Source organism: Acanthisitta chloris, unplaced genomic scaffold (genome assembly GCF_000695815.1).
Source record: "Acanthisitta chloris isolate BGI_N310 unplaced genomic scaffold, ASM69581v1 scaffold24002, whole genome shotgun sequence".
Lineage (NCBI taxonomy): Eukaryota > Metazoa > Chordata > Aves > Passeriformes > Acanthisittidae > Acanthisitta > Acanthisitta chloris.
In genome coordinates, this window is record NW_008661475.1 from 46,722 (window position 1) to 63,195 (window position 16,474).

Consider the following 16,474-nt stretch of genomic DNA (forward strand, 5'->3'; position numbering starts at 1 on the left):
CTTGTCCTTATACCTGTCACGCTTTGGAGTTGTAACTTTGTAATTTAATATGGTAGTTGTTGGGGTTTTATTTTTGGCTTGAACATCACACCTAATGTTCAGACCTAAAGCTGAGTTTGATTTAATAAGAGCTGAATCCCTGCATAGTGAAGACAGCGCTCTGAAAGTTAAAGAACTAAGCAGATAAGAAGTCACTCATGCTTTTGACTTTTTATTGAGATCATGTAACTTTCCCTTGACAGCAAGTTTTGGACTAGAAATCGGCCTGGAGATAAGATGAGAGATCGTTACAACCTGAACCTGCTGCCAGGGATGTCAGAGGACGGTGTAGAATATGGTAAGGCAATGTCCCTCAGCATGGGAGGAAGAAGGTGGGGGCAGGAGCAGCCCTAGGTCAACAGTCAACCCTTCTGGGTAGCAATTTGACAGCATTAGTGACCACCTAGTCAAAGATCCTTTATAAGGATGATTTTACTCTTCATGTTATCAGTGATCACCATTCCAACAATGAGTTTTCTTCTGTTCCCACAGCTCCAGGAGGTAAGACCTGCTCTGGCAATCACAGGAAGGAGGTTTGGCTCTCCCTCTGGCAACATCTCCAGTTTACTTTTCGTCTTGAAAACTTCACCTGTCTTCAAGACTTCACACAGTCATGAAATACAGCAGGAAAAACTCTCAAATTATTGAGCTTCACTAAAATCTTTAAACTTTCTTCCCCCTTGAGGATTTGGGCTGCGCAGGGTTGCCCAGCTCAGTGGTGTGCCTCAGCCTCCTGGAGTTACATCTGTTTCTTCAGATGTTTGATTATTTACTCTTTTGGGTTTGGGAATGTTAATTAAAATGCACTTTAATCACATTTAGGTTTTAAAATACCAGATTTGTTACCAAAAAAATGGGAACAGTTATGGGTTGTTACTTCTTTTTCTGAGCTTCTCCCCTAAAAGTAACTTTGAAAGGACATAATTGGGCTATAGTTTTGGGGAGTATTTATGAATCTGAATTTTCAGTTCTTTTAATATCCTGCAATTCGTGGATGGAACTTAAAACTGACCCACCAGTTGGAAAATATGTCTTTACCACTGGAATATGAGGCCAAGGGTAAAAGCATGTGAAAATCCAAAGGGATTAAATGATCATGTAAAGAGAAATGTTCCAAGCATAAATGTTAATTGGTTTTTTCCCACTAGATGATCTGGAACCAAACAGCCTGGCAGTGATTCCTGGGATGGGAATACCTGAACAACTGAAAATAGCCATGGAGCAGGAGCAGATGGGTAAGTAGCAGCTGTGGGGAAGCATTTCCTTGAGCTGCCCAGATATTGTGTGGCTTCTTTTTCATACACTTTGGTAGCACAGCTGCTTTTTCCTAAAGTTCTGTGTTGTGTGTATTTCTCTTGTAAAGAAGGGAGAGTTGAAAACCTCTTGGTCTCTTCTGCTAAGTAAGCTGTAAAAAACCTAAAGGCTTTCTCTGTGAGCCTGCACTGCTCTGACTGTTTGTTTCCCTGGTGCCAAAGGGAAAGATGAGTCCAATGACATCGAAATGACAATCCCAGGACTGGATTGGGGAATGGAGGAAGTAATGCAAAAGGACCAAAAGAAAGTGCCACAGAAAAAAGTTCCCTATGCAAAACCAATACCAGCACAGTTTCAGCAGGTAAGTACCTGGTACACAGTGAACAGAACACACTGTTATTTTCCCAGCTCCAAAATGTGTGTGGCTGTGGAAATGTGTTGGATTTCCAGTATCAGCTCTTTTATATCAACACCCAGTGCAAAATAATTTATCCTTTATACCTTGTATGTGTGACTGGAAAAAAAGTTGTTGTAGGGTAGGGAAATTTTATTCAGCATTGATTTTAGCTCCCAAATATCCATACTACACAGTGTTCCAGCACATCCTTTCCCAGTGCAGCAATGGATTGCATACATGTTGTTCCACTTAGCCTTGTGTTTCCTCTTCTTTACAGGCGTGGATGCAGAATAAAGTTCCTCTGCCTCCCCCACCTGAGCCACTGAATGACAGAAAAGAAGATATTAAGCTGGAAGAGAAAAAGAAGTCACAGGCAGAGATTGAGCAGGAAATGGCAGCACTTCAGTACACAAACCCACAGCTCTTGGAGGTGTGTGTGCAGACAGTGATCACCACATTTGTTGTAGTGCTCTGGGTGGTAGGTTTGGAGTTCAGCACTAAAGTGAGCAGGTTGCTTTTGCAGTGCTGTTTTCACCTCTTCACATAAAGACATCTCTTAGAACAGGATATTGCACTGAATGCAACCTGTAGTGAGGCCTCAGCCACCGATCCTGCTCTGGGGGTCTCCAGTTAATTATTTCTGTTCATGAAGAGAAAAGCATTGCATCTTTTCAAACTCCTGAGAAATGAGATGATGGTTTCTGATTTTTAGTTGCAACATATACTTCTGTACTTACTGATTCTCTGTCTCTCTTTTTTGGACAGCAATTGAAGATTGAGAGACTTGCTCAAAAACAAGCTGAGCAAGTGCAGCCTCCACCCCCAGGAGGATCTCTTCATGGACCCCAACCTTTCCCAGGGCAAGGCCCAATGTCACAGATGCCTCAAGGGTTTCAGCAACCCCTTCCACCTCAGCAGATGCCAATGAATATGCCTCAGATGGGACCTCCTGGTCCACAAGGACAGTTCAGACCTCCAGGACCCCAAGGACAAATGGGACCTCAAGGTCCATTACACCAAGGAGCTGGAGGTCCCCAAGGGTTCATGGGACCACAAGGACCTCCAGGCCCCCAAGGGCCTCCACAAGGAATGCCACGGCCTCAGGACTTACATGGACATCAAGGAATGCAGAGACATCCAGGCCCTCATGGGCCGATGGGGCCTCCAGGTCCACAGGGTAGTGCTGGTCCACAAGGCCACTTAGGACCACAGGGTATGCCTGGGTCTCAGACTCATTTAGGACCACAGGGTCCACCTGGCCCACAAGGTCACTTGGGTCCTCAAGGTCCTCCTGGCGGTCAAGGAATGCAGGGGCCACCTGGTCCCCGAGGAATGCAAGGACCTCTTCCTCATGGCATGCAAGGAGCTCCAGGATCTCAAGGGATGCAGGGCCCTATATCTCAAGGGCCTTTGATGGGACTTAATCCAAGAGGGATGCAGGGTCCACCAGGACCCAGAGATAACCAGGGACCTAATCCACAAGGGATGATGATGGGTCATCCGCAAGAAATGAGAGGTCCTCATATGCAAAGTGGTTTACTAGGACACGGTCCCCAGGAGATGCGAGGCCTCCAGGGACCTCCGCCCCAAGGTACAATGCTAGGACCACCACAGGAAATGCGTGGGCCGCCCGGTCCGCAGGGCCAGCAGGGACCTCCACAGGGCTCCCTGGTGGGGCCTCAAGGCAACATGCAAGGACCTCAGGGACAGCCGAACCCTTCGAGGGGCCCACACCCCTCCCAGGGCCCTCTGCCCTTCCAGCAGCAGAAAACACCTCTGTTGGGTGACGGCCCTCGCCCCCCGTTCAACCAGGTACGTCTCGCTCTCCGGCCTGAGAGGAGTGTGAAGAGGGGAGGAATGGTAACTGTCATGTGGTAGGAATGCACTGCAGCAGCTGAGAGGATGGAGTTGGGGTATTCCTTGCAAGACTGAGGCCTCGGGAAGGCTGAAGTGATAATGAAGTGTTATGTAGTTTGGAAACAGCAGAGGTGGAAGGTGTCCCTGCCTGTGGCAGGGGGTTGGAAATAGATGGTCTTTAAGGTCCTTTCCAACTCAAACTCTGTTGTGGTTCTGGGACAGGTAGCTGTAGGAAAGGGATTGTTGGGAATACTGGTACAGAAATCAGTCTGCCATGAAAATATGTAACCTCAAGAGAAACAGCTTTTTTTGATTTGAGAGACACTGAACTGATTTCAGAGGGGAATTTCCTGGGGAGCAGACAAGCTCTAATTCAAACTGAACATAAGAAACCTTCTATATATTAATTAAAGCAAGTTATTGCCAACCCTCAGTGGTTCCAGAGTAGTTAATCTGAACTACGGGATGAATTTATCAAGGATGCTGAACACCCCTGGAATCATCTTAGGTCTGGGTGCACTTGCCAGTTCAGACTCAGTGCAGAGGGACACAGAGTGACACAGCTCTCCTGTTTCCTGCCTGTAGCCACCTCTGCACTTCTGAAGCACAAGTTGAGATAGCAATTTCACTCAGTGGTCTTCAGTTGTAGGTGAATTTTGAAAGGGAAGTTTGAAAAAAAATATTTGGGTTTTTTTAACCAGAATTGACTCTTTCAGACCTGCACTCAACATTTTAGTCTAAGCTACATGTGCACATGTAGCCCTTGGTGTGTCCTCCCGTGTCAATGCCGAGGGCTGACACTGAAACGAGCTCTAGCTCAGTGATTCCATTTCAGATGAAGGCAGAGGAGCCTACAAATTGTGGGTTTATTTGAATATTCTTTTGCTTGCAAATCAGTAATTCCCTCCAGAAGTTGTTCCTCTGCCACTACTGCTGAGGTTTCAAAAGCATCAAAGTTATGCAAACAAGTGTTGGTTCCACAGCTATCCAACAGAAACCAGCACAGAGTTTCTCACTGCTGCCCCAGGGAGACCAGTTCTTGTGCTTTGGGAATAATTCCCAAGCGTGTGTGTGTACAGAGGGTTGTGTGTGTTGCCATGCCTGTGGAGGGCTGTCCTTGCCTGACCCTGCTGCAAACACTGGCCAGGATTCAGTAGGTGATTTTGGCAGGTAGCTGCTTATTTTCAGTGATCACTCAAGGCTTTTACAGATGCTAAACAAATTTCAGAGCAAGGTATTTTGGACCATTTTTCCTTCCTTGTACACTTTTGGCCTGGTAATGGCTTTTAAAAATTAACATACTTTACATCTCACAACATCAAGTGTTGCTCCAATTTGCTTCTTTGTAGTATAAATGTAACAGTAGTTCCTCTTTGAAAAGGCTCTATCTGTGATTAGTTGCTCTAAACAGTAGGCTTGACATTTTTCTTTTGTAAACTGCTTCAAATCACTTGCCTTCCTTTCCAGTACCAGGAGTGTGTGATATATATCTGCTTTGTCAAGGGCTTGGGGCATTAGTACTTCCTGTGAGATTTTGGTAGCGGTTAATCTCCAGGTAAGAGATCACTGTTACCTGCACCTACTGTGCCCTGGAAAGCAGAGGTTCCCTGGGGTGTGCAAGGCTGTTCAGAGCTCTGGGTACAGTATCTCCATCTGAGCTCTGCCTGTTTTCCAGCTGGAGGCAAAGAATTGCATTTGGAAACCAAAATCACGTGAAAACACAGTGTTAGGGCTCTGTGTTCTCAGCTTGGCCAAGTTGGTCTGTTTGCAGTAGAAGATTCTGCTAAACACTAAGGAAATTCACTAAGTGAGTGTTAAAAACTGGTGCTTTGGTTAAACACCAGCGGCATAAACCTAAGAAGTTCACTATGGTTTAAGTAGACATATGCTAAATATATGAGAAATCCTGGAACTCCAGCAAGGTTTTGGTCAAGAGTGGCAGAAGCACTGCAATAGCTGGATCTTACCCAGTCAGGGGATTGACTTGTTCTGGCCTCAAGGTAACATTCTATCATTAGCAAAGGGTTTTTTTGGGTCTTTTCAATAGGCACTGGGCCAGGCCTTTCATTTTGATTATTTTTCCAACACCCTTACAAAATTGCTCAATGGAAATACAATGTTTGTAGTCTGTATTTGTGTGCATTGTGTTTATCACCTTCATTGCAGGTGAATATAAATGCTTAATTTAAAATCATACTTCAAGCTATGATGGGGGAAAATGCACAAATGAACTTACTGCTTCTCTGCAAGCAGAAATAAGAGGTAGTGTTTCTCCAGAATAAAAGCAGAGCATGAAAATTATTTGTCTTTGATTCCTGGAGAGATTGAGCAATGTGATGTGATGTAGTACAGGTCTGTAGGTACTCCAGCCTACCTGCAGACTGGAGGGTTTATACAAGGCAGAATGAAGGCCAAGTCTAAATCTTGCTTATTAGACATGTATAGGAAAAATTGTTACATGTTTAGAGGTTTCTGGTAGTGGTTTGGGGTGGATTTGGGGGTTTGGTGATGTCAGCATAAGGTTTGTGTAGCAAACAGGTTTGAACTCTGCCTTGTTCACACTTTTGTTGTTGGATCTCATAGCTGCAGAGTAAATGCTGTCCCTGCCCCTTTTGATTCCAGTCAGGCACAAACCCAAATGACTTTTTGTCAGGCCTTTGCTGTTTGAAGGCAGAGTCAAAGGGAACTGTCCAACCACAGTTTCCCAACCAGTGTACGTATGGTTTCTGGAGAAATCTTTGATGAGGCTGTGACAGCAGCTGAATGAAAGAACATTATTTTATCCTTTAAAATTCACCAAAAAGAAAGAAAATAACAAAAGACACTTACATACTTTATTTTTCCTTTGGGATCACATACCACACACAAACCTCTGCTCACTCTGCTGCTTCTGCTTGAGGAAAGAGGTGACTGCAGCTCCTGCCTTGAGCCCTGTCAGTGCTGACAATGCCCTTAACAACTTGTCTCCTGGTGCTTAGCTGAGGGTTAGTGCTTTTATTAGTCCTGAAATTAAGAAAACCAAACTTTGCCAGCATGTTCAAAATGAAACTCATGTTTCCATGCCAACAGCTTGCAGAGGTTAACAGGAGAGGTTCCCTTACAGCCTTGTCTGTCCTCCTGCTCCAGCAGGTTTGTGCATGGTTTGTCTCCCTGTTCACTACCAAGTCTTTGGTTTATGCACCTCTTTCACTGCAAAAAAAATCAGTGCCTGATACTTGTCAAACAAATATACACAGTTTCCTCATCTAGAGGGATAGAATATTCATAAAGAATATTCAGTGCATTCTTAAAGAATATTAATACTCAGCTACAACATGAGCTTTATCATCTTTGGTTGCTACAGGTAAAACATGAGTCTCTGAAAAGGGCCTAGTTCTCTTTATCATCTTTTCTCTTTAGTATCTTTTAATATCTTTGTTGAGGATTTGGATGAAGGTATTGAGTGCACTATCAGCAAGTTTGCAGATGACATGAAGCTGGGGGGAGTGTGGATCTGCTGGAAGGCAGGAGGGCTCTGCAGAGGGACCTGGGTAGGCTGGAGAGATGGGCTGAGTCCAACGGGATGAGGTTTAACAAGGCCAAGTGCTGGAATGTGCTGCCCAGAGAGGTGGTGGATTCACCATCCCTGGAGGTTTTCAAGCTGAGACTGGATGTGGCACTTAGTGCCATGGTCTAGCAACCACAGTGATTTGGACTTGTTCTTTGAAGTCTTTTCCAACCCGGTTGGTTCTGTGATTCTATGAAATGCTGTTTCCTATAACATTATGTGTTTCCCAGTGACTGGAAGCATTACTGATGTGAATGTCTGAAAAATGAGGCTAAATCATTGGAAAACCAGCTGTTTCTGTTGTATGATCTGTGCAAATGGAGTCTTTATGGAAAGAAAATTGTTTTGCACTCTTATAAAATGCTTAAGCTGCTCACACGTGGCAATTCATGTGGCTTTTCTCCTTCCATGCTCACAGGATGGACAGAACCCAGGTCCTCCTCCACTGATTCCAGGCCTGGGCCAGCAGGGAGGACAAGGTCGTCTCGGCCCTCACAACCAAGGACCAGGTCTTAACAAAGGTAATTAAACATGGTCTACTTTGCTGTGAGCAGTGCTCCTAAAAGAGGGGCTGTCCCAGGGCAGTGCTTCCAGAGAAACAGCTGGGCCTTGGCTGAAAGCTTCCATAGATGTGGGCTGGGAGAAAACAGAGCAAGACTTGTCCCAGACAAAGAGTTTAATGTGAACTGTATCGTGTGCTTTGTAGGACTGTACAAACTAAAGCGTCCTAGAGTGTTTTTAGAAACCTGCTGTGATTTTTTCCCTCAAGGTGACGCCCGTGGACCTCCAAACCATCACATGCTGCCAGACAGAAGGCACGACCAGAACAGTGGTGGTCCCGATCACGGGCCTGAGCGAGGGTTGTTCCGAGGTGGCCAGGAGTGGGGTGATGGTAGAGACAGCAGGGGCATGCCAGATAGACGAGGACCTCACCCAGATTTCCATGATGACTTTGATCGACCAGATGACTTCCGTGACGACTTCCACCCGGATAAGAGATTTGGCCATCGGTTACGGGAGTTCGAGGGGAGAGGAGGTCCACCACTGCAGGAGGAGAAGTGGAGGCGAGGAGGACCTGGGCCTCCCTTCCCTCCAGATCACAGGGAATTCGAAGGAGGCGGCTCAAACCGAGGCCCTCCTGGTGCTTGGGAAGGACGGAGACCGTCGGACGACAGATACCCGCGGGACCCTGAGGACGTGCGCTTCCGAGGGAGGCGGGACGAGAGGTAAGCATCAGTCTGCTTCTCTTGGTTGGGTTCAATGGAGGGAGCTCTTTTCCTGGTTTCCTTTTCATTAAGGAGTCTATCTGTTTCAGATTTATAAACTGGAAACCAATAAGGAAATGAAAACTCTAATATACCTGAGTGTAGAGTCCATACAAATCATTCAGTAATAGAAGAGAACTTGAAAAACGGTCATTGTACGCAGCAGCTTCCGTGTCTGTAAACAGTAAGTAAAGAGAAGGGAGGAAGTTTGTAGAGAAGATCCAGTGGCAGAGGATGAAGATTTGAGACCGTTTTGATGAAAATTGAGAGGAAACTTGGAAAGTTAAAGTGACAAACTTTGAACACTATAGACGTGGATTTTGAGACTGTCTCCAGTCACAAACTACAGCATGAGTGTAGAGACTGTAGGATGAGATGCAATATTCTTGTAAGGAGCAGGAACAGAGATCCTACTGTCGGATAGAAGGGACAGAGCTACAGCATCTGTTGGACTGTTGAGACTATTTTCTCATGGTTTTGCTTGTAGAAATTTTATTTCTCTTTCTGACTTATTTCTTAATGCCAAGAGAAGAACTCAAAAATAATCTGAGAGCAATGTGCCTGTCATTGCTCACAATCTCCTAGAAAATCATAAAGGGATGAATTTGCTTCTAGTTACCAATGCAAATATGGAGGAATTACGCTGTCAGCGAGACAAAGTGTCAGCGAAATTGCTCCTGATTTCTGCTAGTTACACTGAGTGAAATTTGGCCTCCAAGGTCTAAGCCTCTCACTGACCACCAACTCTAGGTGTATAAGAACGTGTACTTGTACAAATATGCTGTGGTCTCCATATAATGTGAATTTTGTGTGGTTTAGTTCCCTTTTTAATCATTTTCTTACATTCCTTTTACTTTGCATCTATACAGCTCTTCTTTTAGCTATTTTCTACCTAGCTCTGTAAAGATGTACCTTCCTTTTGTGTGAAGAGTATGAAAAGAAATGAACTAAAAGAAGGTAACAATGAAAGCCATTTTTACAAAGTAAAGCCAGAGAGAACCCAAGCTGAATGGTCTGTGTCATAGAACCCTAAAAGGCACAGCAGACAACACCTAGAAGCTCACAGAGATTTTCAGGTCTTTTATTGGGAATGCTTAGGGATTTTAAAATACTTTATCGTGGTCCTGACTTTTAAAGAGTATCAGGAAAGGAAACAAGAACCTTGTGACCTGTAAATCTGACTTTTGAGCTAAGAACGGTCTGTTTATCAGAGTACAAGTCTTTGTCCAGAGTTTAAAATTCATTGGCACAAGGCTCTAAAAAGCTCATTGTGCTTGGAAACTCAATTTCTTGGAATGAAGGAGAATTAGGTGCCATTTACTGCCCATGCTGTGGTGGACTTAATCCCAACCATTTGTCTAGCTGACTTGGTTTGGAATTGAGAGTGTACCTGGTTTGATCCAGCATGAGAGGGAAGTGTGTGTATGTGTGTTTCTCGCTAGTTTCCCGTCCTTTTCATCCCTGTCCTGTTCTCACTCTACCTGTGCATATCAACATGATGCTTCTACTGCAGAGACCTGCCTCTTCCTGCCTGCTAACCTGCACAGTGTGTAGTTGTGTACAGTAAGGCCCTAGGCTTCGAGGAAGAAGATCTGAGAGCAGTCAAACAGGAACTGAGCCCGATGCAAGGCAGGGTTTTACACATGACTGATGTGAAAAGGTGACTAAGGATATCCATGACACAATATAGGAGCTGTGGCTATGTTAGGTGTAGGTCTGGTAGATTCAAAAACTCAAGTGTGTCCATAAGTTGCCTGGAAGGCATAGGAAAGGCCCCATTCCTGCAGCCCTAGGGCCTTGTGTTGCAAATCTGGGTCATTTTCAAGCTGAGCAGAATCACACCATGTCAGTATTAAAGTGGGAGGCCCTCTAAGGAACGTGCAGAGGACTGTGCTGTCGCAAGGCTAAACAATATTGCTCTGTGATTCTTTGAACCATTTGTACCTGAAACTGTTCAGTTTGTTTTCCCAAACCATCCAGGTTAATGTGAATGGTTCATGGTCCATACACAGCACTCCTCCATCCTCTGTTGTACCTGTACAGGCACAGCAGCCTCCTCTCTGTATTGTGTTTGTTTTCTGGGAGGTGGAGACAGACCTATTGTTTTTAATCAAAAACAATGTAAAAGTTTAAAAATACTGTATTGTGTTATGACTACTGTTAAAATATTTAAATTTGTAATTAAAAGGTTAATGTTGTTAAAATTCTAAATAAAAGTATCTAAAGTTTTGCTTGTAATAGGATGCACTGTGTCGTTAATGAGCTGGGGAAGGGGATGCTGCACACAGCCAACGCCACCGGAACGTTACGGTGCCTCCAGTTTGGCCAGTGTGGAACTGGGAGCAGTGGGGAGGTGGGAGGCATCTGTGACTGGGCCAGGAGTGCCCCACGCTGTGTGCTGTCACTGAGGGTGGGGATGACAGGGTGAGGCTCCTGGGCTGGAGCTGGCAGAGCAGCTGTGCAGAGCACCCCAGACACAGCATGGATGTGCTTTACCAGCACTCCACGGGCTTTAACTGCTCCTAGTCACTCTCACAGCTCTGCAGGCTTTACTGACTCACTGCTGGCTCAGTAAGAGCCACTCTCCTCTCTGAAGAGCTGTCCAGGCCCCAGGGTGATGCTGGAGGAGCTGTACTCAGTTAGGATGAGGTGCAGAACCCAATCCTGCCAAATTCCTGAAGATGCCGTGGTACTTACTAGAAGGCAATTATCACAGCTCTAGTGCCAAACTACATTTTGCAACACAAAATTCCTCATTACTGCAGCTGGATAAAGTGTTCTTCAGGCTGCAGAATGCCACTGTGCACTGTTCAGCCATCGCTGTCCCTGCAGAGCCCAGGGCAGTCTAGATGCATTTGTTTGAAATTGTAAATGTTGAAGAATGGAATTAAAAAAGAGAATGTTCATAGAATCAATAGGAATGAGGTGCTGGGATGTTTTGTTCTAGCCAGGACTCATTGTTTGTATGTTTTCAGTTTGTTTGATCACTAAAATGGAGAGGAGAAAAAGGGAAGGGGAATGTAGGACCCACCTCAGCTAAGGGAAATTCACTTTTGCTTCTCCTTACCTCACCTTTACATCTATCATCACTCACTGATTGTTCTTCCCACCTTTTCATTAAATGATCGCAGTGTGTTTAACAGAATTTCTCTTGTATGAAAAAGCAACACAGTTGACAGAAGGAAATACAAGGGGAAAACTACAAAAAGTACTATCCAAGTGCTCAAAGGCAGAAAGTGAGCACTTTGCACCTATAGATCCTGTTCTAGTACCTGTATGTGCTGTAGCATGGGGTGAACCAGTTCAGAAATTAGTTGATTGTTAACCTGAAGCTGATTCATGTTCATCCATCTAAACTCTGCCTGAACACATTTGTACCATGTTCTTTCTTGCAGCTTCAGAAGAGGAGGACCCTCGAGGCACGAGGGCCGGGGATCCAGGGGCAGAGATGGCTTTCCTGGCCCCGAAGATTTTGGGCCAGATGATGCTTTTGAGTCTCCAGATGAAAACTCGAGAGGAAGGGACCATGGTGCGCGGGGCCGAGGCCGCGGTGCTTCTAGAGGTGAGGGAACATTCTTCCACAGGGGATTGCAAGGATGAGGAAGGAAGGGCATTTCGGGGGCAGATGGTGGTGTTTGCATGGATACAGTGTCTCTCCTCACTCCTGTCCTCTGCTTCTCTTACTGCTCAGGAGCCCGGAAGGGTTTGCTTCCTACTCCAGATGAATTTCCACGCTTTGAAGGAGGGAGGAAACCAGAATCCTGGGATGGAAACAGAGAACCAGGTAAAATAGGTGGTGAGGTTTGTTCTGGATAATAGTCTAGACTTCTATAATATAACCACATAGAAAATCACCTTTTTCCGGTACCTCGTGTTCATTACCACTGTTTTACCAGGAGAAAAAGCCAAATGTAGTTGTCTTTTAAATTTAGATAACTATACAGAACTGAACTGGCTCTAAATGCAACTGCCTCACTGAACAAGAAATTCATGTGGCCTCAGAGTCTTGATTTCCAGTTGAGTTTTTGCACAGTCCAGAACTGCTTGGGCAGTTTTCACCTGCGGATGACTCAGTCACATCTCATAGGGTTATTTTTCACATCTATCTTAATGCCAACAATAGTCTTTCTCTTGGTTGGCATCTCTTCTGTTTGCAAGAGTCATGTTTTCAGCTGCAGTGTCTGACAGCTTGCTGCACTTGTGTTACTAACAGCAACCCCAGATGAGGCAAAACTGAGCTGTAGAATGTCATGGGGAAAAAAATGAGCACAAACAGCTCATGAATAAATGAAGATGTCATTGTCTCTAAAACATATGAAAATATTTTATACTGAAAAAGAACACTTTGCTTTTGGCAATTTTTCTTTCCCATCACCTTGAAAACTTGTTTTACCTTAGTTTTCTTACACCTTATTCATCTCTTGTTTTCCTGTTGGGATGGTGGGGAAGGTTGATACAATTTCAGCTGACAATTGTGTGCCAAGTAGTGTGGGTAAATTTATGTGACCACCTCCAAAAATGAGAAATAATGATCCAGTGAACATCACTCATTGTCCTGTGCTTTCCTTTTCTGCCCAGGGCCTCATCCAGATCACCCTCCTCACGACAGGCACTCTCCAGCCAACAGAGAACGTTCCTCCTCCCTCCAGGGCATGGACATGGCCTCACTGCCCCCTCGGAAACGGCCCTGGCACGACGGGCCAGGGACCTCTGACCACAGAGACATGGATGCTCCAGGTGGACCTCCAGAGGAGAGGGGCAAAGGTAAAGCAGCCCCTTTACTGAAAACCTTACCTAACACTGGCAGGTTTTTCAGGCTTATCAGTATTCCTCATCTGCTCAGAGGGGATAAAACTGAGCTGGGAAAGAGCTGATCTTCCCAGCTGAGAAGCTAAAGACCAGTCTTAGAGGAATGTAAGAAGTGAGGGATTTTTCTGGGATGTCAAATCCAAATCTTCTCTCCAGCATCAGGGAATCCTCTTCTTTACTGCCTTGTTCAAAGGAAGTTAGTGTCTGGCTCCCTGTTACTCCAGCTGGAAAACTCTTGTTAGGAACTTCTTTTTTCTCCTTTTCAGAAATGATCTGTTAAACTTCATGGTTGTGCTCTTAGCCCTTAACTCAAACATAACACTCTAAGCTTATAGTGGTGAGTCCCTGCAATGCTCTCCGAAACTATTACGATCTGTAGTTCAGTGACTTACTGAAATACTAGATTTTATTCAATGGCTTTTGCCATTTTGTGACCTTCTCAAGTGCTTTGACCATCATACTGGACATCCCCAGCATCCATGGACAGACCTTCGTTGCAGTAGACTATTCTTAAAAGGAAAAAAAAAAAAAGGAAAGTGTTTTTCTTGTGTTTCACACTATTTTCATATGACAGTCTTACGTTGTAATTAGCAGTTGAAAGTTGATTCTTGTTCTGAACTCTGATTGCAAAGAACTCTATCATTTCTAGCCTGAACTAGCTCTTCAAGTCAGAGCTCTGAGCTGTTCAATTGTTCTGTATCTTTTATTATCCTCATGTGTACTGTACATACCATACAGGATAGAGTATTTTACTTTTCAGTGTTTATTCTTTTCTAAGTTAAGCAAGATCATTAGGAACTGCACACACTAGTAAAGATGTGGTTTAACCATGGATTTCTGCAGTTCTCTTGGCTTTGTTCCATTTTCACCCCTCTTTCCCAATAGCTCCTGATGTCACAGCTCCCCCTCACTACCTACTAAGCAGTCCCGGGGCACTGTAACCCACAGAACACATCCTTCTGGAGGCAGCAGCTGCTTCAGAGCCTATTGCTGTGGGTATGCCATTCCCACACTCATCCTCTTAGCCTTGCAGCAGTTCCTGATCCCACTGCTTACACATCTCAGGATTGCCATTGTCTTTTTTAACATCCTCACATTGACCACACACTGTTAGGAAGTGATGAGTGACCAGGATCCTTCTCAGTTGCTGCAGATGCTGAGCTGCCACAGCTGAATGTGTTGTTAGACCTCTACTGCACAGCTTTGTCTTGATGCCACTGAATTCATCCCCCTTCTCTTACCATTGTCCTGAAGCTCATGCAGTTTTGTCTGCCTGCCACTTCCCCTCTGTGTGGACTCTCTTCCCAGGGGTGTAGTAACAGCAGATTTTAGCATTCCTTCCCAGATGTTTTGGGAAACTCCCTCTGTATCAATATTTTGCCTTTCTAGACTGCATGCTGTTTTTCTCCTTTAGCCACCACCTATCAAATCTGTAACAATTCCTTCTCTAGCTTCAATAGTGGTTTGTGGTAACTCTACCAGACTTTTCACTGAAGGAAAAACAATTGTTGTCCAGGCACAAGCAGTGCTAAAGAAAGTTTGGAACGATGGCAGAAAGCTGATGAACAACTCACAGACAATATATTTTCATCCATGGGCTGTGTCTCCTTCAGTTGTATTGGTAATGTCACTGAAGATTAAAACTTCAGGAGTTGTATAAGCTCTGTGGAACAATTTGGTGTCTGTTTCACACAGAACCAAGCAGAGTCAACCAAAAAATCACTAGCTAAAGCAGAGCAAAAATATCCTCATTCAGCTGCAGCATGTGCCCATAAGGCACTGTTAGTAGAAATGTATTTTTCAACAGTGCTTGTCATTTTGAGCTAATGACTTGGGATTTTTAATGTTCATTTACTTGTCAATACCAGAAGGATCTGTGAGAAGCAGAAAATCCTGTTCCTGGCAGTAAGAGCTTATATTTTTTCTGTTGCTGGTTAGGAGTAAAATAGTGCATTTTTCCATTATTTCTAGGAAAAAGTGGACTGAAACAGTAATGTCACTCACTGTGTCATCAGCCTCAAGTGACAGATCAGTGCGATGCCTTTGTTTCGGGGGGACAAAAAGTACTCTGCAATAAAACCATACAGAGAACCACAGATTGTGTTGAAGCCCAAGCCCTGAATGTGCCTGACAGTGTGGAGGACACTCTGGCTGTCACTGTTCTGACTTCACTAAGTGACTGCTGACTGTAGCAAGCATAACCTTCTTTAATTCCCAAGGAATTGCTTGATCAGTGTCCACCTTCTGGAATGTAATGGAGACTCTGACATCCATGTGAGAAAATTGTACAGAGAGGGGAGGTGTTAACACTGCAGGTCTCAGCCACATGTGGTCTGTGTGTGATGACACCACAGCAGAACTGGTTAAATCCATGGTGTGTCTGACAACTGTTTAGCCTCACACCAGTAACTGGTTCTTCTTCCTTCCTAGGACGAGGAAATTCAGGACCTTCACAGAGAGCACAGAAATCTGGGAGGTCTAGTTCTTTAGATGGAGATCACCACGATGGATTCCACAGGGAGGAAGCCTTTGGTGGAGGCCCTGCAGGAGGCAATAACCCCTCTCGAGGGGGAAGGAGTGGGAGTAACTGGGGAAGAGGAAACAACATGAACTCTGGCCAGTCACGCAGAGGAGCATCCAGGGGTGGCAGAGGCCGATAGAAGAGGCTTTGACTGGGTCACACCCAGTCCCTGCAGGACAGTATTTAAACAGACTGCTACTCTGGACTTAAAGTCACCTGCAACGCCACGAACCTGGACTCTTACCTGGGATAACTGAATGTGCATTAGTTCCTAGCAAGGGTCTTCTCCTCAATCAGTCAACTGCCTCTAGCTGCGACACTGTAGCTAGTTCTTGTTTTGTCCTCTCCGCTCCCTTTTCCCTTACCTACTTTGTTTTGTGAAGAGCTGGAATTATTATTTTTTTTAAAGTGTTGTGAGACATGGAGCACCTCCACAGATTTCAGTTCACCTCCAGGCAGAAACTTGTTTCTATATGTACAGTTTGTCAGAGTTGTTTTTGTATGAATACAGAATGTAATTTGCGCAAAAATCGACAACAAAAAAAAAAATCAACAGAGAGTGTGATTCTTTACTCACCTATTGCCACAGAGGGTTGTCTTTAGGCCAGCTTGTGTTTCAGATGGAGCAACAGAACTACCTCCTGCCATCTCAGCCATTTAAAATGCTAATAGTTGACTCCTAGTTTTTTTTTTGTTTATCATGTATAGAGACCTTTGATTTTCACCTTTAGCCACAGCTAAAGTCTACAGATTATGGTGCTGATGTTAAGATTCCAAACCAGGGG

General features: G+C 44.7%; 1 protein-coding gene across 2 annotated transcripts in view; it reads left to right on the top strand.

Moving 5' to 3' along the window:
- The window catches only part of WDR33 (WD repeat domain 33), a 47,570-nt gene extending 31,378 nt beyond the window's left edge, over window positions 1-16,192 (top strand). Inside the window, exons 11-22 of one of the 2 annotated variants that reach the window (XM_009070254.1) lie at window positions 243-337; window positions 532-540; window positions 1,188-1,274; window positions 1,515-1,654; window positions 1,968-2,120; window positions 2,456-3,502; window positions 7,513-7,615; window positions 7,864-8,320; window positions 11,755-11,921; window positions 12,051-12,143; window positions 12,938-13,123; window positions 15,599-16,192. In XM_009070254.1, coding sequence (XP_009068502.1) covers window positions 243-337; window positions 532-540; window positions 1,188-1,274; window positions 1,515-1,654; window positions 1,968-2,120; window positions 2,456-3,502; window positions 7,513-7,615; window positions 7,864-8,320; window positions 11,755-11,921; window positions 12,051-12,143; window positions 12,938-13,123; window positions 15,599-15,828 — 2,767 coding nt within the window. In that variant the 3' untranslated portion in view covers window positions 15,829-16,192. The remainder of the gene's footprint in view (window positions 1-242; window positions 338-531; window positions 541-1,187; window positions 1,275-1,514; window positions 1,655-1,967; window positions 2,121-2,455; window positions 3,503-7,512; window positions 7,616-7,863; window positions 8,321-11,754; window positions 11,922-12,050; window positions 12,144-12,937; window positions 13,124-15,598) is intronic. The other variant, XM_009070252.1, reaches the window with a different exon arrangement.
- Window positions 16,193-16,474: the final 282 nt, after the last annotated feature.